Source organism: Capricornis sumatraensis, chromosome 7 (assembly GCF_032405125.1).
Source record: "Capricornis sumatraensis isolate serow.1 chromosome 7, serow.2, whole genome shotgun sequence".
NCBI lineage: Eukaryota > Metazoa > Chordata > Mammalia > Artiodactyla > Bovidae > Capricornis > Capricornis sumatraensis.
Genome location: NC_091075.1, coordinates 18311354 through 18333684, shown reverse-complemented (window position 1 = coordinate 18333684; position 22331 = coordinate 18311354). Strand labels below are relative to the sequence as shown.

The 22331-nt window shown below is 40.1% G+C and overlaps 1 protein-coding gene across 1 annotated transcript in view; it reads right to left on the bottom strand.

Annotated features, from left to right (window-relative positions):
• CFI (complement factor I) overlaps positions 1-20994 on the bottom strand; it is a 43446-nt gene extending 22452 nt beyond the window's left edge. Inside the window, exons 1-5 of the mRNA XM_068974853.1 lie at positions 20901-20994; positions 12929-12976; positions 6572-6631; positions 3444-3723; positions 1466-1619 (exon numbers count right to left, since the gene is read on the bottom strand). Of these exons, the coding sequence (XP_068830954.1) occupies positions 1466-1619; positions 3444-3723; positions 6572-6631; positions 12929-12976; positions 20901-20957 (599 nt within the window). The 5' untranslated portion in view covers positions 20958-20994. The remainder of the gene's footprint in view (positions 1-1465; positions 1620-3443; positions 3724-6571; positions 6632-12928; positions 12977-20900) is intronic.
• Positions 20995-22331: the final 1337 nt, after the last annotated feature.

The window sequence follows — 22331 nt, the reverse complement described above, 5'->3', positions numbered from 1 at the left end:
TGAATAACCACGGACTGAACAACAGTACTGATAACTGCTTATTACGTAATGGTAGCAATTAACTTCAGGAATATACACAAATAAGGTGGAACAAAATACTGAACAGTTGATATGGAAACGACATTCTTTGTATTATTTCTGAAGAGGGCAAGAACTTCATAATTAAAGGATTCATGGTATAAACGTGAAGATAATCATTAATGGAATAGAAATAGTGTGTATATAATTTTCAAACCAAGTAGAGGAAGAAAAAGAAGATTAAGAAAACAACAGCTTTATTAACAGAATTTTTAAAAGGAAGAAACAAGAGGATATGAAAAGGGTAAATAGTAAGCCCCAAATAAGACAGGATAATCAACAAGTAAATAATCACAATAATGTAAATGGACTAAACTCTTCAGCTATCATCATATTGTATTCAAAAAAAAGAGAGATATATGCTGTTTATAAGGGACACACTCAAAAGATAAAGACCTTGAAAGCTTAGAAATAAATAAATGGGAAAATACTTGAATAAAGCCATTGACATGCTTTTTTATTCTAATGGAATAAAAATTTTTATTCTAACACATCTATTATGTAGAACCCTGCATATGAAGCATTTGAAATATACTCAGTACAAAGGAAGTCTCAAAAAAATATTTAAACAATTGTCCTCATGTGGAGAAATTCTCTCTCCACAATACAATTAAATAGGAAATTTATAACAAAAAGTTAACCAAAAAAAACTAATATATTCATGAAGAAAGTAAAAAAAGAAACTTCTAAATTATGTTTGAATCAAGGGGGAATTATACTGAAAATTAGAAATACTTTGAACTGAACAATAAATAGAATACTCACTTGTAAAGGCATGCAGATGAAGCATTAACTAGAGGGAAATTTGTACCTTAAATGCTTATATTAGAAAGTAAGAAAAACTGAAAGCTGACAAGCTACGGATTTAACTCACAGAATTAGAAAAAGTACAATAGGGAAAAGCAGAGAGAGAGAGAGCCAAAGATAACAGCAAACATGAATGAAAACAAAGAAACAAAAGAAAATTTACAAATATAAAGGTGAGAGACATTAATCCAACAGACAAATCTTTGCAAGGTTGATGAGAAAAAATGAGAAAGAAAGAGTATACAAACAACATTAGGTCCGAAAGAATGGACATAATCATAGATGAATAGAGAGTTATGCATGCACCTGCACGGACGCAAATGTAGAGTATGCACCTCTACGGATCAGCAAAGGATTTGCATCCAGAGACCTGAGCAAACCTACAGTCTGTGCTCAGCAGTGTTCTAAGTACTAGTCAAGCATAAACACATTTCATCCTCATGACTACACTGTGAGGCGTGTAGTTAGTATTCTCAGGTTACATTTGAGGAAGCTGAGGCATGGAAAGACAGGGTAATCAAAAGACAAGAGTTGGAAGAATAAAATCAGCCCTGGGAAAATTCAGTGAGCAAGCACTCACAGTTGAAATCCAAGGTCAAGGCAGGCCACGTTGGCCTGAGTAATGCTCCAGCTGTCTCCACACACAAACATTTTTCTATCTTGGTCTGCAAGTTTTACTGCAACAAGTCCTTCTGAATCTTGTTTTCCATTTGACAAGGAAACACTAAATTGCTCTAAAATTTAAAAAAAAATTTTTTTTTAAAGAATTAGCAATAGTCAGGCATTCATTTTTTCTCCTCTTGATTAAAAGCCTCTAAAGAAATAAAATGCATAATTTTTAATTAACTTTGAAAACTATGAAGATGTTAACAAATAATGGTAACCAATTATTTTATGAGTTTATTATGTATCAGTGGCTGAACTACCCAGTCGTAAAAAAAACCCCATAAAATCCTCATGTCAATTTTATGAAGACGAGGGTGATATTTATTTCCATTTTTACACATGAGGAACCTGCATTTATCCAGTTTTATATATGAGATTAAGTTTCTTGCTCAAGGTGTGAAGCCAGGAATCTGTACTTGCTATATTGATCTGACTCCAAAATCCGTGCTCTTAAAAGTAAGCCAAACAAGTAAAGAATATGTAAGAAGGATTTACGTATTCTCACATAGGCACTGCATGCCTGAAGAGAACGGAAGTCTGACACTGGCAGAATAATCTCCACTATTGCTTTCCTCCTCTCCAACAGGTAAGAGAGCTGGACTCAGGGATCTTCCTTCCTCCTGTCCACAGTACCTCAGCATCTTAACTCAGCAACACAAAAATATTTAGGCTAGTGAGTTCTGGTGTACATCATGGTATCTTTAAAAAGAATGTTTCAAGCATTCTTCTGTAAATTCATGAAATGTCTGTGATAATTTATATCCAAAGACAACAAGCTTGAAATTTGCTGTCATAGTTCAAATTTCATGAGCACTTCTTGTTCACGCTTCACAGAGCTTTATGCACATGGTTTAAGTTTCACAAGAATCTTATGAGTTAGGAACTGCTGTTACATTTTACAGATGCAGAAACTGCAGTCCAGAGAGGCTGCACAGCTTGTCAGTAATGCAGGGGGTGCTAGGAGGGGCTTGCAACTAAATCTGACTGACAGTGAGACCCTCAGTCTTCTTATTTATATTTGGTTGCGCCAGGTCTTCATTGCCCCACGCGGGCTTCTCATTGCGGGGGCTTCTCTTGCTGAGGTACACAGGCTCTAAGGAGCATGGGCTTCAGTAGTTGTGGCTCCTGGGCTCTAGAGCACAGGCTTGGTAGTTGTGGTGCAGGGACTTAGTTGCTCCAAGGAATGTGGGATCTTCCTGGACCAGGGATTGAACCCATGTCTCCTGCACTGGCAGGCTGATTCTTTACCACTGAGCCACCAGGGGAGCCCAAGAGTCTTTTGATCTTAATCACTCCACTAATTCACATATCAGGGTCCCAGCCTCCTCGCTACATTAGGCACCTGGATGAAGTCTTGACAAGCTCTCCGATCTGATGTGTCATTTGCTAGGGTGGAGTATGTCCTTGGCCAGCGGTGGCCTGAGCTAAACCTCGGATCAGAGCTGATGAGGCTGGGGCTAGGGAGAGGGGTAGGGGTTGGTGGGATGGAAACTGGAAGAAATGACTGGGGTTGGGGGTCCAAAGAGGTTCTATTTCAGTCCCAATCTCATGTATAGCATTTCCCCCTGGGTTCTAAAGCAACTCAACAGCTCTGGGAACAATCCCTTAAGCCAAGTAGAAGTGAGAGTAGGGATGGTTCTGACGGGCTGGGCAGCAGAGAGTGGCATAGGCGCTGGGAGTGGGAAGGACCAGCCTCAGGGTCACGTGCTCTAGATTCAACGGGTGGCTGTGTTCTGATGATTCCTAATTTCTTTATTATCACCCCAACTACTACTGAGGGTATAGAGAAGAATTTTGAGTTGTCATTATAACATTCCAAAGGAAAAGTATTTTCTAATAGAAAATATGGTAGACAATTTTCTTCTTAATATAATAAACTAGGCTTTTCCTACCTTCACCTGTGCATGCTCCACTTTTTAAAAACTTTGCTTCAGGACGAACACATTCAAAACTCTTCTGCTGACAGTAAGTTGAGTAGCTTTTCCCATTAGTTGAACACACCCTGGTACCATTCTTCGGGCACTGATAAGGAAGTTTACAAAGACAGGTCCCATCGATGCATCTCTGCCATGGTTGGCAGAAGACTTTATTGCAGGAGAGATGTGTGTGTTTTTCAGTTAAGCACTTTTTATCCACGAAATCTTTTTGAGATGTGTCTGGTGTTGAAGTGAGCTATAAAGCACAAAATAAACATTAACTTAGCAACAATCTTTTTAAAAATGAAAACCTGAAGGAAAGAAATAAAACAGACTCACCTACTCCACAGCATAGATGAGGGTGATGTGGTCTTGTGGTTTTTAGACTCGAACAACCCAGGCTTCTAGTCCCAACTTGGGCACTAACAGTTAAAATGGTCTTGAGCAAGTTACTTACCCTCATGAAACATGAGCTTCCTCATCTGTAAAATGGGGATATTATCTTCTATTTTGCAAGGTTATTGCCAGGTTTAGAAATAAGATGTGTATAATAGTTGGCAAGTACTAGGCGTGAAATCAGTGGGAGCTGTAATTATTCAAAAGCCAACATAAAATTCTGCCTTTGAAGAAATCAATGTATCTCACCAGTCACCTTAAGGAGTAGCAAATTCGGTGCTGATTGTAGTCTCATGGAATGAACTGATGAATGAAATTGATTAATTCTATTAATAAATGCAAAGCCATTTGCCAAACTCCTACTTTGTGCAAAATCCTGGTAAAATGAACGTGACATTGGCTCTGTCTTTCAAGGGTTTGACATCTAGATGAAACATAATAACTAGGGTAAGTGATGTAACAGTCATACAAACAGGAGGCAGTACTCTTGGAGATCCAGAGTGGGAGAGACTACATCTTTCCAGGGGCTTTTTTTTTTTTTTTTTGGCCACTCCATGGAGCATCAGGGATCTTAGTTTCCCAACTAGGGATTAGACTCTTGACCCTTGCAGTGGAAATGCAGAATCTTAACCTCTGAACCACCAGGGAAGTCCCTCCAGGTGCATTTTAAAAGGCCTCATGGAGCATCTAAGCAAAGGGAGGAAAGTCAGGTGTTAGCAGAGGGTTGGTGCCAGCAAAACACAGGAAGGGTGGTGCACATCATGAGCGGTCCCACCTGATGGGCTCTAGGTTTGTGTGTGCTTCAGCTGGGATCACCATTGGTTAGGAAACCCTGCCTAAGGAGTATCCCAACCAGAAGAGAGACAGGCAAGCCCATCTCTGGTAGACCTGAGTCAGGGTAGACATGCTCAAGCTCCCTAGTAGACATGGGCCAAAGATGCCATCAGGACTGTGTTCTGGGTCCTTGGCCTGACCAGGAGGCTTGGGAACATCTCCAAGAAGAGCTGATGTCTGGATTGAGTTCTGAGAACGCTCAGGAGGAGTCTACTGGCAGGGTGGAGTGGGTACACACTCCAAGCAGAACTGTGAACCCCTGACAGTAAAAACAGCGCATTTCAGGCTGAGGGATAGAGTAAGAGGGTGGTGGGGGATAAGGCAGCAGGTCCTGAGGGAGCCCCTGGGAGACTTTTTTTTGAATTTCCTTAAATTTGCACTGGAGGAAGATCTTTCTGGAGGTCAGATCAGACAGCTAGGCAGGAGGCCAATTAGACCTGTGGGGGAATTCTCTGGCAGTCCAGTGGTTAAGACTCCACGCTTCCATTGCAGGGGCCCCTGTTCCATCCCTGGTTGGGAAACTAAGATCCTACATGTGATCAGTGCTGCTAAAAAAAAAAAAAAAAAAAAAAAAAAAGACCTGCAGGAATCCAGAGGAAATACATTGAAGGCTGGAAATAGTTCAGTTGGGTCAAAAGCCAGTTGTGGAACGTTAATGCTCTCTCTCTGTGCTCCAGGTATCCCTTTGAAGGATGGGGATCCTTTTATCTGGTCTCCCCAGCCTTGGGCCATAAGAGTCCCCACCCCTCTCCAACCCCTACTCTTGCTCAGTGGGCGGAAACAAGTTAAACAATCTTTAAGGGCTGTGATGAAGAAAAAAAATCAGTCACTTAAAGACCACATAAAACTTTGCAAAAGCTGTCAAAGTCATTCTATCTGATGTGATTTTTAGTAAACTTTATCAAATAACCAGGAAATTTGACAAATTTATCATTAACTACACCAATTTTTGATACACCGGTCTAGAATCAAATCTGTACTTAATGCTTTCCATGGTTCCATGTCCCTTTTTTGGTAGCATGTATTAGAGATGAACTTTGTAATTATTTAGCTCCTGTACCTTCCACTGATAAAATTTAAGTGCCCTGACAGCTAGGACAGTCACCCTTTTAGGGACAATCACTTTTCTATTGAAAAATCAATATTTTAATTGGGTGAAAAATTTTATTTTTTTCCCAAATTTATCCTTTTCTGAGGTGTCATTTTCCCTTGAGTTTTAGACTGAAACTTGGACAAGTGTCATTGACTTTTCAGTCATTTTTAGAGTAAAAACAAAAAATTAAAAGACACTTGGTCCCATGAAGAGTCACATATTGAAAGAGGAAACAGACAGAATAGGCTCCATCTTGAAAGCAGGACTCAATCTTGGGCTGGACTGTGGACTTTGAGTTATTTATGCCCAGTATCTATGGTAGCCACATACTAACTGGAAAACCAGACCCGCTCCCCACACCCCACCCCACCCCCCGCACCCATCCCCCACCCCATGGAAGAGCCCCGGGGCTTGTAGCTAGACTCTCTAAAAGAATACCCTAATTAACTGTGTAACCAAATAGAATCATAAATTCTATTATGCTTATTGGAGTATGACCACGGGCCTATTGATAATTGTCCACTCTTAACTACCTAGGCTTAAGGCATATGAATTACGGGTTAACTTTAATTGTATCTTTGGGTTTGGGCACATACACTTAGGGTATATAAGGTTTTCACAAAAACTGGTCGGGGCCTTTGGCTAAGGGGAGACTCTGCCTTGGGCCCGCCAGTGTGATAAACTGCACTCCACTTATCTGCATTGTCCTTCTGAGTGAGTTTGTTTCCCCGGAACGCGTGGCTACAACAATATGACAGCAAGTAATTATACAGACTCTGACCTTCACTTCAGATGAAGCTTCTGTCTCCTTGCTCAGACTTGCTTCAGGGGCATGGTGAGCCTGGAATGCATTGAATGGATGGTGAAAAACAAAACACACAAACAACCAAGAAGACCCCCAAAAAACAAACCAGAAAAACAAAACAAAACAAAAACCACACACAAAGAACACTGAGGAGAATTTTACTCTTTAGCAGCTGAAGATGTGGAATAAGCAGAAGATATTTTGCTTTTCAGCCAGAGAGATGTTGCTCATGCGTCTAATTTTGCAGAGAGCTTCAGAAGAGGAAGCTGAAAAAAGGCCACTGAATTTGATGAACAAAGATGACTGGGATCCTTGAGGCAGAAGTTTTAACTGAATGTCAGAGGCAGAAACCAGACCTTGGTGAGCTGAGGCCAGAATGGGCAGTGAAGAAATGGAAACAGAAGCATGGGTTAACTCTGTTGATTGGTCCTGTACTCGGACATGGGAGACTGAACACAGACTTTACAGAAACTTCTGCCTCCTCTCCAAGTTTCATTAAAACAAGAGTAATAGAATTTTTAAAAAAGGCATAATCAATAAGGCCAAGGAGAATGGGGAAGAGGATTATAGACTTGGGATATTATTGAAAGGTTGGAAGCCAGAAAGCAGATGGGCAGGTGGTAATAGGTTTAGCAAACGACAGAGAAATGAAACCCAAACCTAATGAGGGAAGTCCATAAGAATAAAGCAAATTAACCCCCAGAGAACCCCAGAAAAGCTTAGCAACTGAGGCACCTATTACTTCTGAAGAAGATGGAGTGGCTAAAAGAACCAAAGGATTAGTTAAAAGAATGGCTGTATGAATATGTTTTTAAGAATCTCATAAAACAGCAGAAGAAACAATAAATATTTGAAAGTTGTTGTCTCTAGTTAGAATCAAGGGTGAGGAGGTGTGTGTGATAGAGATGTTTTATGTTATGTGTGTCTGTGTTAGTTGCTTGGTCATGTCTGACCCTTTGTGACTCCAAGGACTGTAGCCCTCCAGGCTCCTCTGTCCATGGGATTCTCCAGGCAAGAATACTGGAGTGGGTTGTTATTCCTTTCTCCAGAGGATCTTCTTGACCCAAGGATTGAACCTGGGTCTCCTGCATTGCAGGCAGATTCTTTACCATCTGAGCCACCAGGGAAGTCCATGTAAGTCCTACCAATTGTTAAATAAATTATTAAATATTTTAATATCACCATGATTTTAAGCCATGTGGTATTATTTGCCTTTGTAATTGTATATAGATTTAATTTAGTAAAAAACAGTTAAATGAAAAAGAAGGTCATCAAGCTTTCAGTATAGAAAACATTAAGGTTAGGCTATGAAGGGAAAAAAAATGGAAAGATAGTATCATAAATGGACACAGTAAAGACAGATTTTTGTTGTTAGGTGAGATTTCATCATGAGTAAAGGGTAAGGTCAGTAATCCAACGGAATGGGAAAGATGGAAGCTTTAAGAGAATAAAGGGCAAAATTGTTAGAATAAGGTTGAGGATGGGATGGGAGAAGGTGTAACCAGAGCATGGGGGAGAAGATTGCCTTTGAAATTAAGCAGTTTTCTATTTGTATACTTTCTTATTGTAATTGGAATCAATTTTATGATAATATTACCATTTAAAATTTAAGGTTGATGGTAATGGCAAATACCAACACTGTGGCTGCTGACAATGGCAATAATCAAAGGAAAGTTAGAAAATTATTGTGATGGCGGAAAACAATAAAAGTAAGGCTTTCTTATTCACTGTGTAAAATCTGATGGCAAAAAGTTTTAACTCTAAAGGGACTGGGTAAGTCACAGTTGTCCATGGATCCTCAATGTCTAGAGCAGTAGGCTGATGACCTTAGAGGACATTATTAAAGGGGTTTGTCCATGCATTTTTACACCAGTATTTGCTGTAGACAGAATATAAACTATTCCTCATACATTCATGTGTATTTATCTTTCCAATGTGTGCAGAAGCTGTTAAAATTAATAAGAAGCAAAATTATTTAAATCATCACTGAAGTTATATTGATTGTGTAACTTCCTTCCTTCCTACAATAACGGATACTAAAATTACAGCTACTATGTGGCTCAGATGGTAATGCGTCTGCCTGCAATGTGGGAGACCCAGGTTTGATCCCTGGGTTGGGAAGATCTCCTGGAGAAGGAAACAGCAACCCACTCCAATACTCTTGCCTGGAGAATCCCACGGGTGGAGGAGCCTGGTAGGCTACAGTCCATGGGGTCGCAAAGAGTCGGACACGACTGAGCGACTTCACTTTTCACTTTCACTTTATTCTGCCTATTGTTGATGGTGAAAGGTAGAGTGGTGGATCTAAGTATTTTCTTAGGATTTGTTTTTGTGGTAAACATAATACTATTTACTAAAATCTTATGTAACTCTTACTTCCAAGCAAATGGTGAGATTGCATTTCCTTCTTGTGGCTGGATGTGGTGGTGACTTGCTTTGTCCACAGAAATGTGAGCTGAAGTAACATGTATTGGTTTCAGGTAGAAACATTTAATTTCCAGTGCTCAACAATGCTACTTACTTCTGCTCTGCTATGGTGATCAGGGGAACATGTGTTTCAGAGGCACCATAGAATCAAACCAGCTCAGAAAGTTGGGCCAACACATGGAGGACATGTTCACTGGAGAGTTACCCAGACCCACAGTCTTTGTATGAGAAAAAATTAACTTTTCTTATGTCAAGCCACTAAGATTTGAGGATTGGTTCTTATTGCAGCATAGCCAAAACTGACTGATATAGACAGCCATCTATATATAGTCTTTATAATCCAAAACCTTGAGAACCACTGGTCTAGGGAGATTGGGACAATCTGAATCATTCTGTGTGTAAGCTATGTGTGAGCTGATAGAGTATGCTAAAGAAGTCTTTTCCCCATTTTTATTGAGCCTGGAATTAAAAGCTGAAAAAGAAGAGTGCCAAATACATGAAAAGTACTCCCAGTTGTAGCCTGGGACTGTCTGCATCACTCATGAGGTGTATAATCTTGCAAATGCAGATTCTTGGACCCAAGCAGTAGACCTCCTAAATCAGAATTTCTGAGGGAAGATCTTGGAATCTGTACTGTAAAGAAGCTCCATAAAGATTCCTATACTCCCCAAGGATGGAGAGCCACTCCTATTGTGCCATAATTTTCAAAGTGGATTACATAAACCCTGGGGATGTGAAGATAATCCAGAGGGTAAAATAACTTTGTATGTTTTATTGAAAAAGTAGAAAGACAGAAATGAAACTTTTCTAATATTTGAATATGGATTGGCTCTTCACAGCATATTCAGTCACTATTTATTGAGAGCCTACTATATGCTGGGCACTGTTCTGGGTCCTGGGGACACAAGTGCAAAAGTAAATAAAGAATAAACATAGGGACTTCCCTGGTGATCCAGTGGCTAAGACTTTGTGTTTCCAATGTAGGGGGCCCAGGTTCAATCCCAGGACATGCGTGACATCCCACATGTCACAATTAAAGATTCCAAATAAGACCCAGTGCAGACAAATAAATAAATAATTTTTTTTAAAAAAGAATAAATATGTAGTATGACATAAGGTGATAAATACAAAGACACAGTAAGAGAGAGAGAGATTGTGGAGAGTGAGGGGAAGGATTGCTATTTTTGCATATAGGGTTGTCAAGGAAGACTTTGAGGAAAAGTTTACCTTGGAGCAGATGCCTGAAGGTGAGTGCGTAAGCCATGCAGATATCTAGGGGTGAAGTGTCATAGTCAGAGGAAACAGCCAGAGCAAAAGTTGAGGGGTAGAAGTATATGTGATGTGCTTTTGGACCAGGACGCTGGTGTGGCTGGAGGGCTGTGAATGGCCAAAAGGAGAACAGGAGGAGATGAGGCCAGAGAATTGGAAGGATCTGTGATTGACCACATAGGACCTTGCTGGCTACTGAAAAGACTTTGGCTTATCCACTGGAGGATGTGAGCAAATGATGTTGAGAGGGTAGGCAGATAATAAAGAATTGGTAAAGGAGATAAGAAGAGGTGGCCAGTGAAGTAAAAGACAAATAAACAGAAAATGGTGGCACAGAGGCAGAGAGAAGGAAGGGATGATTAACAGTTGTGTGATACTCCTCCAGTAAGATAGGGATCTTGACAAAGGTTATTTTGGTGGAATGTGGGAACTCAAGCCAGACTGGGTCGGGAAGCCCCAAGAAATAATAGAAAGAGAAATTAAGTATAGCAACTTTTTTGAAGATTAGATGTCAAGAAGCACAGAGAAATGGGGTAATAATTGGAGGGCATTATTGACTACACTGATGCCTTTGACTCTGTGGATCACAGCAAACTGTGGAAAATTCTTAAAGAGGTGGGAACACCAGACCACCTTACCTGACTCCTGTGAAACCTGTGTGCAGGTCAAGTAGCAACAGTTAGAACTGGACATGGAACAACGGGCCAGTTCAAAATTGGGAAAGGAGTACGTCAGGGCTGTATATTGTCACCTTGCTTATTTAACTTATATGCAGAGTACATCATGTGAAATGCCAGGCTGGATGAAGTACAAGCTGGAATCAAGATCACCAGGAGAAATATCAATAACCTCAGATATGCAGATGACACCACCCTATGGCAGAAAGTGAAGAGGAACTAAAGAGTCTCTTGATGAAGGTAAAAGAGGAGAGTGAAAAAGCTGGCTTAAAACTCAACATTCAGAAAACTAAGATCATGGCATCTGATCCCATCACTTTATGGCAAATAGATGGGGAAACAATGGAAACAGTGACAGACTATTTTCTTGAGCTCCAAAATCACTGCAGATAGTGACTGCAACAATGAAATTAAAGGAGACATGCTCCTTGGAAGAAAACCTATGATAAATCTAGACAGCATATTAAAAAGAAGAGACATTACTATGCCAACAAAAGTCTGTCTCGTCAAAGCTATAGTTTGTCCAGTAGTCATGCATGGATGTGAGAGTTGGAAGGCTGAGCATCGAAGAATTGTTGATTTTGAACTGTGGTGTTGGAGAAGACTCTTGAGAGTCCCTTCGACTGCAAGGAGATCAAACCAGTCAATCCTAAAGGAAATCAGTCCCAAATATTCATTGGAAGAACTGATGTTGAAGCTGAAACTCCAATACTTTGACCACCTGATGTGAAGAGCTGACTCATTGGAAAAGACCTTGGTGCTGGGAAAGATTGAAGGCAGGAAGAGAAGGGGATGAGAGAGGATGAGATGGTTGGATGGCATCATCAACTCAATGGACGTGAGTTTGAGCAAGCTCCAGGAGATGGTGAAGGTCAGGGAAGTCTGGCATGTTGCAGTCCATGGGGTTGCAAAAAGCTGGACACGACTGAGTGACTAAACAACAACATGGGGTCAAGAGAAGGTTTCTGTTTTAGGATGGAGAATCATATTCATGTGCTTGATTATGGGACATTATAGATTATATCATCTAGTTGTAGCTGAAATAATCTTCACAGATGGACAAGTGATTTAGAGATTCATGTAGTGAAATGACACCAGATTGACAATAATGCCAAAATACAACATCAATAAACAAAAAAATAGCAGAGTCTACACTTTCAGCTACAGTAGAAGCTGTTCATTAGCCACACCATGGGGTTCAAGACAATAGAAAGCTAATCAGATATGAAAAGAAGCCAACCCTCCCCCAATCAATAATATTAAAGAGACTAATTGAAATACAGGTTTCCATCGAATATCATTATTGAAATTTTCCCTGTGTTTATTGTGTATGTTGACTTAGCAGCAGCAGCAGCAGCAGCTCTTTGTAAGATATCTTTTCCAAATAATATGATATTAAAATCAAATGGAAAAATTTAAAAATTGTGTATTTGATATTACTTCATTAAAGATTAACAGTAAGATTATTAAAATACTTGTTTTTAAAATTTTCTTTTTTAAAGTATATTTATATAGTACAGTATATATTATTTATAAATAAATATATTCACATATACTGGGGGCACATGCACAAAAATTTTTAGTGATTACTACTATAGCTTAGTTATCTCTAAATCATGACTCAATTCCCTTAGCTGCTGTTTCTTTTTTTTTTTAGGAGGGATCATTTCTTTGGTATTTGTGATGCTGTAATAATTATCCTGTTGTGAACTTTATCTTTTTATTCTAGGCAGGAGTACAGGTTAGCCATGGCACATGGATTGTGGGATCTTAGTTCCTCGACCACGGATTGATCTTGCACCCTTGACATTGAAGCATGGTGAAAGGCCTAACCACTTGACCTTCAGAGAATTTCCCAGTGAAGCCATTTTAGATGGATGGTTGGTTATTAGACAACAAACAAGAAAAAAAAAAAAAACAATCTACTATCCCACCCCGGTATACAGCCATATAGCTTTACCTCTGATTTCTTCACTGCCTTTGACTGTCCTCGATTTCTAAAATTATCCTATAAACAAAAGAAAAAAATGATCAATTATGACCAAATAGAGCAAAAGTCCACCATTTTCCCTCCTACTGTTTGCTGTAAAAAAGTCGAAAATTCCCCTTCTTCTGCTAACTAGTTGTGTGATTTTTGGTAAAAGACTTTACCTTTATGGTTGTTTCTTCTTCTGTGGAATGTGGAAAATAAAAATAATATCCTCACAGAGCTGTTGCGAACAGCAAGTGCAAAATACATGGGACGGCACAATAAACACTTAAGAGCCTATACAAACGCTAATGTGATGCTGACTGAGGTAGACTGCTTATGGCCCCAGTTCTACGACTCTTCATCCTGTCCTTTGCTGTTATCTCTTCCTCCGGAGAGGGGAGGTATATTTTCCTACTTCTGGATTCTGAGCCTGGCCAGTGACTTGCTTTGGACAACAGGAAGTCAGCATATGTGACATAAGAGATGCTTGGAGTGTACTTGTGCAACTGGGTTTGTCCTTCTGCTTCTCTGCCATAGCTATGGGAAGAAGACGATCAGGCCAGCAATGAAGAATCACTCCAGCTGAGCCCACCTTAGATGAGATGATCTCCAGCTAACCTGTAGGAAGTGAAGTGAAGTGAAGTCGCTCAGTCATGTCCGACTCTTTGCGACCCGTGGACTGTAGACCACCAAGCTCCTCCGTCCATGGGATTCTCCAGGCAAGAATACTGGAGTGGGTTGCCATTTCCTTCTCCAGGGGATCTTCCTGACCCAGGGATCGAACCCAGGTCTCCCATATTGCAGGGAGATGCTTTAACCTCTAAACTAAATCAAGATATATGCCACTTAGATTTTGTGATGATTACATCATGATGGCCAACAGGTACAATCATGATTTACCAGGAAAACACTGAGGAATGAGATGGAAAAGTTTCAAAAAGAGTAAGCAATATAAACTTTTGTCTTTCTTCCAGAAGTGAATAAACGGTTCATATCCTGAAAGTTAACAATCATATCAGAAACATTTTCATCGAAAGAGTTTTAGGCCCTATATGGCCTCAGTTCCTTCTCATCGTGGTCTTCACCAGCAATTTTTTCCTCCAATTTTATTTCAGGGTCATTTCCATCACTTTTGCCTCAGAGAGTGCAAAACAAGACAAAACAATGTTGTAGTTTCTTGGTCTTGTTTTTTTATAATGAATGTAAAATGGATGAAAATTTTTTTTCATTTTTAATTGATATTTTTAAAAGTAGAAAATGCATAGAAATATTACAAACATGTTCAAAAGGGTGCCTGTAAAAATTATATTTCTCTCCTTCTGTTATCCATTCAACACACTCAAGCACTACCCCAGAGTCAACCACTTAATAGTTCCTAGTGAACCTTTCCAGAGATCATCACTGTATATGTGAACCATACTTTACTCTCTAATTCTGCACCCCCAACAGCAGTATAATTTACAACCAGTAGCCAACAAAGGGCATTTAGATTGTTTCCAATGTTCTGTTATTATAAACAGTGCTGTGATAAATCTCCTCATATAATATACATCATTTCCCCTGTACGCTAAGTATATTTGTCAGTTACCTGGGAGTAACATCGCTGAATCAAAGAAATTAGCAGTTGTAGTTTTGAAAGACATTGGCTAATTTCTCACTCTAGTGTGGACACGACTGAAGCAACTTAGCAGCAGCAGCAGCAGCAGTGTGCATGCTCAGTTGCAAACTCTTATGACCCCATGGACTGTAGCCCGCCAAGCTCCTCTGTTCATGAAATTTTCCAGGCAAGAATACTGGAGTGAGTTGTCATTTCCTACCACAGGAGATCTTTTCCACCCAGGGATGAACCTGGGTCTCCTGCATTGGCAGGTGGATTCTTTACCACTGAGCCACTGAGAAGCCCTTCTCTCTCCAGAAGTTGCTCAAATTTGAACTCTTAACATCAACGTATCAGTTCAGTTCAGTCGCTCAGTCATGTCCAACTCTTTGCAACCTCATGAACTGCAGCACATGAGGCTTCCCTGTCCTCACCAACTTCCAGAGATTGCTCAAACTCATGTACATCGAGTTGGTGATGCCATCCAATCATCTCATCCTCTGATGTCCCCTTCTCCTCCTGCCTTCAGTCTTTTCCAGCAAAAGGATCTTTTCCAATGAGTCATCTCTTTGCATCAAGTGACCAGGTATTTGAGTTTCAGGTTTGTTGAAACAGTTTCAGCTTCAGCATCAGTCCTTCTAACAAATATTCAGGACTGATTTCTTTTAGGATTGATTGGTTTGATTTCCTTGGAGTCCAAAGGACTCTCAGGAGTCTTCTCCAACACACAGTTCAAAAGCATCAATTCTTCGGCGCTCAGCTTTCTTCACAGTCCAACTCTCACATCCATATATGACTACTGGAAAAACCACAGCTTTGACTAGATGGACCTTTGTCAGCAAAGTCATGTCTCTGCTTTTTAATATACTGTCTAGGTTGGTCATAGCTTTTCTTCCAAGGAGCAAGTGTCTTTTAATTTCATGGCTGCAGTCACCATCTGCAGTGATTTTGTAGCCCAAGAAAATAGTGTGTCACTGTTTTCATTGTTTCCCCATCTACTTACCATGAAGTGATGGGACTGGATGCCATGATCCTAGCTTTCTGAATGTTGAGTTTTAAGCCACGTTTTCACTCTCCTCTTTCACTTTCATCAAGAGGCTCTTTAGTTCTTCTTCGCTTTCTGTCATAAGGGTGGTGTTATGTGCATATGTGTGGTTATTGATATTTCTCCAACCCCATGGACTATACAGTCCATTCTCCAGGGCAGAATATTGGAGTGGGTAGCCTATCCCTTCTCCAGGGGTCATCAGTATATGAAAGGGCCTATTTTCCATCTTCTTGATCACAGAACAGAAAACATTTAACATTTTTATCTTTGCCAATTAGGTATACAAAAATGTCATCAGAGAATTGTTTTATCTGCATTTCCCCCCCAGTGACTGAGGTTGAACGCCTTTCTTTCCTTTTTTTAAATGAACTCATTTGTGGCCGCCCTGGGTCTTCACTGCTGCATACAGGCCCTCTCTCGGCGCTGCAGGTGGAGCCACCTCCCTAGTTGTGGTGCTTCCACTGCGGTGACTTTGCATGTTGCGAAGCACAGGCTCCAGAGTTCATGTGCCCAGCAGTCGTGGTGCACAGACTTAGCTGCCCCACGGCATGTGGAATCCTCCCAGACCAGGGATGGAACCCGTGTCCCCTGCATTGGCAGGCAGATTCTTAGCCACTGGATCACCAGGGACATTCTAGATTCATTATCTTTTATCAAATTTAAGAAGTGTTTGGTTATTACTTCTTCAAATATTCTCTGACTCTCTCTTCTCCGTCTGAGATTCCAATTGTGTATATACTGATGGTTTCTGTTTTTATTCTTTTTTCTTTCTGCTCCTCAGATAATTTAATTGACCAATCTTCAGCTTCACTTACTCCTCTGCCTGCTCAAATCTGCTATTAAAACCCTCTAGTGAATTCTTTGTTATACTTTTCAGTCTAATTCCTTTTATAATTTCTATCTTTTCATGGGTATTCTCTATTTGTTCCTACATCCTCCTTGCTTTTTTTTTTTTTGGCTATTTGAATCTATTTAAGATGTTTAACTTAAAGTCTTTGTCTGGTGAGTTCAAAGTCTGTTCTTCCTCAGAAATAATTTCTCCTGTAAATGGGCCATATTTTCGCTTCATTGCATGCTTCATATTCTTTGTTGGAGACTGGATATTTTGAATATTATAATGTTGTAATTCTTGAAATCAAATTCTTTCTTCTCAGGGTTTGCTTTCCTTGATTCCTATAGACTATAGCTATTTACTAATTTTTCAGAACTGTTTCTATAAAGGTTTTTTTTTTGTCATGTGTGGTTTCTGAAGTCTTGGTTCCTTGCATTTAGCTAGGATTTAGACAAAGATTTCCTTCAACACAAGGAACCAGAGAGAGAGGAAGAGAAAGGGAAAGGGACAGGGAAGGGAAAAAAGAGAAAGGAAGGAAGAAGGAAATAAAAGAAAGAAAGAAAGAAAAGAATAAGGAATCCTTGAAATTGAGAACAACAAAAAAACCTCTTCTGAGTTTGCAAATTGGCTCTGTGCTGGGCCACTTCAGTGCTCAATACTTAACCAGAATGTTTACAATTCTGTCTTAGCTTTTACTTCACATTTGCACTGAGCCTGGAGGTGTAGGCTTAGGGTCTTCTTAGGTGTTTTCTGGGCTTCATCTTGCCCTGGGCATGTGTATTGCTTTCTAAATTCCCCAGGATACACAGGGGCTTTTGAATGCCCTAATTTTCAGCTGAAACTCTAACTTTTCCTTCCAAGCTTCCGCACTCTATAGTAGGCCTCAACTGTTGTCTTTTGTCTCAGGTGGCGGTAGACTGTTTATTTGCTTGCCTTAGCATATTCAAAAGCAGAGACATTACTTTGCCAACTAAGGTCCGTCTAGTCAAGGCTATGGTTTCTCCTGTGGTCATGTATGGATGTGGGAGTTGGACTGTGAAGAAGGCTGAGCGCTGAAGAACTGAACTGTGCTGTTGGAGAAGACTCTTGAGAGTCCCTTGGACTGCAAGGAGATCCAACCAGTCCATTCTGAAGGAGATCAACCCTGGGATTTCTTTGGAAGGAATGATGCTAAAGCTGAAACTACAGTACTTTGGCCACCTCATGCAAAGAGTTGACTCATTGGAAAAGACTCTGATGCTGAGAGGGATTGGGGGTAGGAGGAGAAGGGGGCGACAGAGGATGAGGTGGCTGGATGGCATCACTGACTCGTTGGATATGAGTTTGAGAGAACTCTGGGAGTAGTGATGGACAGGGAGGCCTGGCGTGCTGTGATTCATGGGGTTGCAAAGAGTCAGACATGACTGAGTGATTGAAGTGAACTGACCTGAACTGATAATGTTTTTGAGGAATGCCTGCTGCCTTTCCACTGAGTTCCAAGTTAGATGAAACAGAGACAAATTTTTTGTTTCAGTCTTTAAGTAGCCCCTGAATAGGTTAGAACAGACAAACACAATTTCTTTTTAAATAAAATCTGCTCTGCTCCATTTAGAACTGGGGACTAGAGTTCCACACTGGGAATCTAGATTGCTACCTTCAAGACTGCCCCTGAGTTGGAATCTGGGTGGGGTAAGGGCAAGTAGAAATACTGCAGTTTTCCTACCATTTTTAAGTTGCCTTTTTCCTTCATGCAGCACTCACTTGGGTACTGTAGGACTTTGATAACTGGAGTTCTGACAAAGTTGGTTTTGAACGTCTGCTTGACTTTTCTAGTGTTTTTTGGTGGAGGGACAAGTGTTTGGATTTGCCTACTCTGCCTTGCTAGCTGACATCACTCTCTGCACTGCGTATTGCTCCTGTGCATATTCTCTTTCCAGATCTCATCACTCTGTTGACCATCACCCCAGTTCTTTCCTTCCAAAATGCTACCCATATAAACCAAAGTTTATAATATGCTTTTAGGGTTTAAAAAAAAATTAAAGGTTTTGGTGAGGGATTATGTCACAGCCAAGTATATCACAGTGTTTAACCATATTGACTAAAATATTTGGCTTCCCTATTCCATTACTGGGACTTCCCTGGTGGCTCTGATGGTAAAGAAACTGCCTGCAATGCAGGAGATGGTTTGATCCTTAGGTTGGGAAGATCCTATGGCTAAGGGAATGGCTACGTACTCCAGAATTTTTGCCTGGAGAATTCCGAGGACCAAGATCCCTCTTCCTTAATACCCCTTTGTTATTGACACAGCAGCCACTCTGAGTTTCTTTCCCACCCTTTCCTAAATCCCCTTACCTCTTTGTCTGGGTAGGTTCAGTAAAACCAGGATTCTCATCTCACTGTTCAGAACAACTTCATTGCCAGCCCACCCCATCATTGACATAATCCACTTTCAAATCAGTCCATTGAAATATTTTGATATAAAAATGGAGTGGGGCTTTTTATCCCCTAGAAGGAAATCTGCTCCCAGCTTTTAAAATACAAGTTTCTCCCAGCTGTACGTATTTTATTTCATGTTGAAAATGTAGATACATTTTAAAACTTAGAACATATTTATGTTGTCTCTGTGGTTGTTGCTCTTCAGCCACTAAATCAGGTCTGACTCTTTGTGACCCCATGGACTGTAGCCCACCAGGCTCCTCTGTCCATGGGATTCTCCAGGCAAGAATACTGGAGTGGGTTGCCATTGCCTTTTCCAGGGGATCTTCCCAACCCAGGGAAGAACCCAGGTCTCCTGCATTGGCAGGTGGATTCTTTACTGCTGAGCCACCAGGGAAGCCCCTATCTCTATGGTAAGCTCCATTTAAAAATGATTATTTCTCAGCAGGTGGCATAAAAAATCATTCCATTTCCTTTTATAAGGAAATAATAATAGTATTTTATGAAGTTGTGGTTTCAAAATGCTGTTTCTTAAAGGAATGAAGACAGTTTTATGATTGGATGATTGTTCAGTAAAAGAAGAGGCTCTTTTCCTTTGTGTAAGTGAAAACTATTTTCAGTTTTTTTTTTATTCTGTTTTTGTCCCAAGAACCCAAAATATGGCTGAAATATCCTTTTTTCCGAAAACAAATTTTTCTTGTTATAATGCAACACACATTTACCTGGTATTTAAAAGAGAAAAATGACAAATGAATAAGACAAAATTTTTGAACTCTGAAAATTCATAAACATATAAAACATAAAAATCATGAGTAATCCCATTACTCAGAGATACTAACTGTTATCTGTTTAATATACACCCCTCATGATCTTTAAAACTGCCATTTATATAAGCATTTATTAATATATTTGTGTATTTATGTGTATATGTATTTTTCTTAACAAAAATAAGATTTCAGTGAGGCATTTTTTTATTTCAATAAATATAAAACACCACTTTAATGTGATAGTTATTTCTGGATGTACAATAATTTAATCTATTTTAATCAACAAGTACTTACTTTATTTCCATTTGGTTTATACTATAAACATTGCATATATAGTTTAGAACTTATAAGAAACTTAAGTATTTAATTCTGATATCTTAGGTAGTTCTCTTTAAACATTTGCTGCTATAAACAGACTTTAAAACAAAACAATTTTTGGAATTGTTTCAAAACTCTTTGATCACAAAAGTAGGCAATCATCAGCAAGTCTCTAAAATGTCTTAAACATTTCTAACCTTAACAGACTACCTTCCAGACTGGCTACAATCTGTTGTTTTGGCTTTAACTCCTTGAGTGGCCTACAAAGTCTCTACTCTGATCAAGTGCGTTTACTCATGGAGAGGAGCCCAGTGTTTTGCTGTCTTTCTGGCCATACCACTTGCTGTTTATCAGGCTGAAAATCACTTCCTCTTTTTCTCCACTGATCAGATCTTATTCAGAATTATAGGTCTAGCTCAAATCCCATTTGGCCCATAAACCCTTCCCAATCTCCGAGCAGGAAGGGATTTTTCCTCTCATTAAATTCCCTTGGCAGATGATGATATTTGTGCCATTTTGGGGCAATTAAATATATGTCTTATAACAGTTCCTTCTCATGGTTTCAAATATTTTTCAAATTATGCTTATTATTTCCTCATTGGTATATTTGTATCATCTTTCTACAATTGTACAAAAGGCTATTGAAGGAAGGATCAGTCTTGCCCATCTCTATACCTTGCACATAGATAGGGCTTGATAAATGTTTACTGATTTAATAATTACTAAAAATCATAGCTGTATTAGTAAAATTTTCATTCAGTCCAATCTCTATGCACAGATAATAGCATATGAAAAAAGCAATTTCTTCAAGCTCTTTCATCAAGATATAACATAAAATCTTGGTTACTGACTAAATACTGTCATCGTTGGCAAGTGAACTATGTAATCTTCAAGTCAAAATAATATCTTTGAGACTTTTTTCTGTATTTTTACAATATTTGAAATATCTACTTAAAATTTTACATAAATATTGAATTGCTTACCTCACAAAAACTTAAGTAGAAGCACAAAAGTAAGAGAATGACATGACCAAGCTTCATGTTGGAGACAATCAGGGTCTGTGTCTCTACTGTGGACGCCTCTGCACCCCAGGTATTCTTTTGAAATTTAATTTTTAACCTCTGAAAAAATATTTAAAAAGAGCAGGCCTCCTAAAGAGCTTTGTACTTTTGAACTTGTGGAGAATTTGGCAAAAATCCAGAGTTTTACCGTAAATGAAACCAAAAAAGACCTCAGCAAATAGCTGAGGGACTGTTTCCCGCAGAGAAAACTGATGCCCCACCTCGATACTGAACAATGCCTTGTTCTGTTTGCTACAGTAGGCAGAAACCACTGAAAGAAATTTCTTACGCTTTGGTGAAAACAGAATCATATTTTTCTTTAAGGACGAAGACTAGGAAATGGTAAGGAGTAAAAAGTCCATCGTATTGAATGCTATGCTGAACACTAAAAATCCTCACCAAAATGGTTCCTTTATCAATCATGGGTTGTCCTGTGATAAATTCTTTTTCTCTCAGCAGAAATGCTGTCACAGTTCGATTCTCCTGAAGCAGATGTGAGACAGAGTTTGAGGCGGGGGATACTTGTCAGGAATCAGCTCCTGGAAAAGGAAGGGAAGAGAAGCAGGAATGAACAGAAAGAGAAAGCAGACTGCAATGTGGGTTCAACAAAGCCTCGGCCAGCTTGGGGGGGCTCTGGAGTGACAGTGGCCAGTCACAGGGGCCCTGGGTCATGCAGAAATGGCTGGGTCCTGCTTGCCTTGCTCAGTGACGTGACCCGGTGACAGTTGCCCAGGAAATGCACGCCCTTTTGAGGCAGGTCTTCAGTTGCTGTCAGAAAGAAGTGTCCGCTGACCACTCTTCACAGCCAGACAGCCAGACCTTCCTTGAAAGGAAGATCCGGGAAACTCATCTCCTGGTCTTTCAGAGTCTACCATTTGCACCTTTGAGGTCTACTTTCCATGTATGTTTCAAGGGTGGCTCCATCAAAATTGCAGTGGGCCTCTCTTCCTGAGAGATAATTTAGGAGAGGGAAGTTGCTGGGGGTCGGGGTGGGGGAAGGAACAGTAGCCCCTGCCCTTGCGGTTGATCTTGGGGCTGCAGTTATCCTCAGCCTCTGCCTCCTTCCTGTCCATTCTAGATTCCCTTCACCCTGAGTCTCCCCTCTGCTGGCCTCAGTGGCTTACCTGGTAGCATGACCCTCAACCTCTTCCCGGAGTGGGCTGAGCCCCTGAATACCATTCCCTTCTCAGACCATGGCTGCTGTTCCTACCCCTTTATTGTCGCAAGAGATACCTGAGTAGCTCTTACGGTTCCCCACACATTTCTCCCTACCCTGGCTGTGTAACAGCAGACTTCCTTCCTCTGAAGTGATAGGTTACTCCTGTCAAGATGGTGACTCCTCCTCTCTCCAGG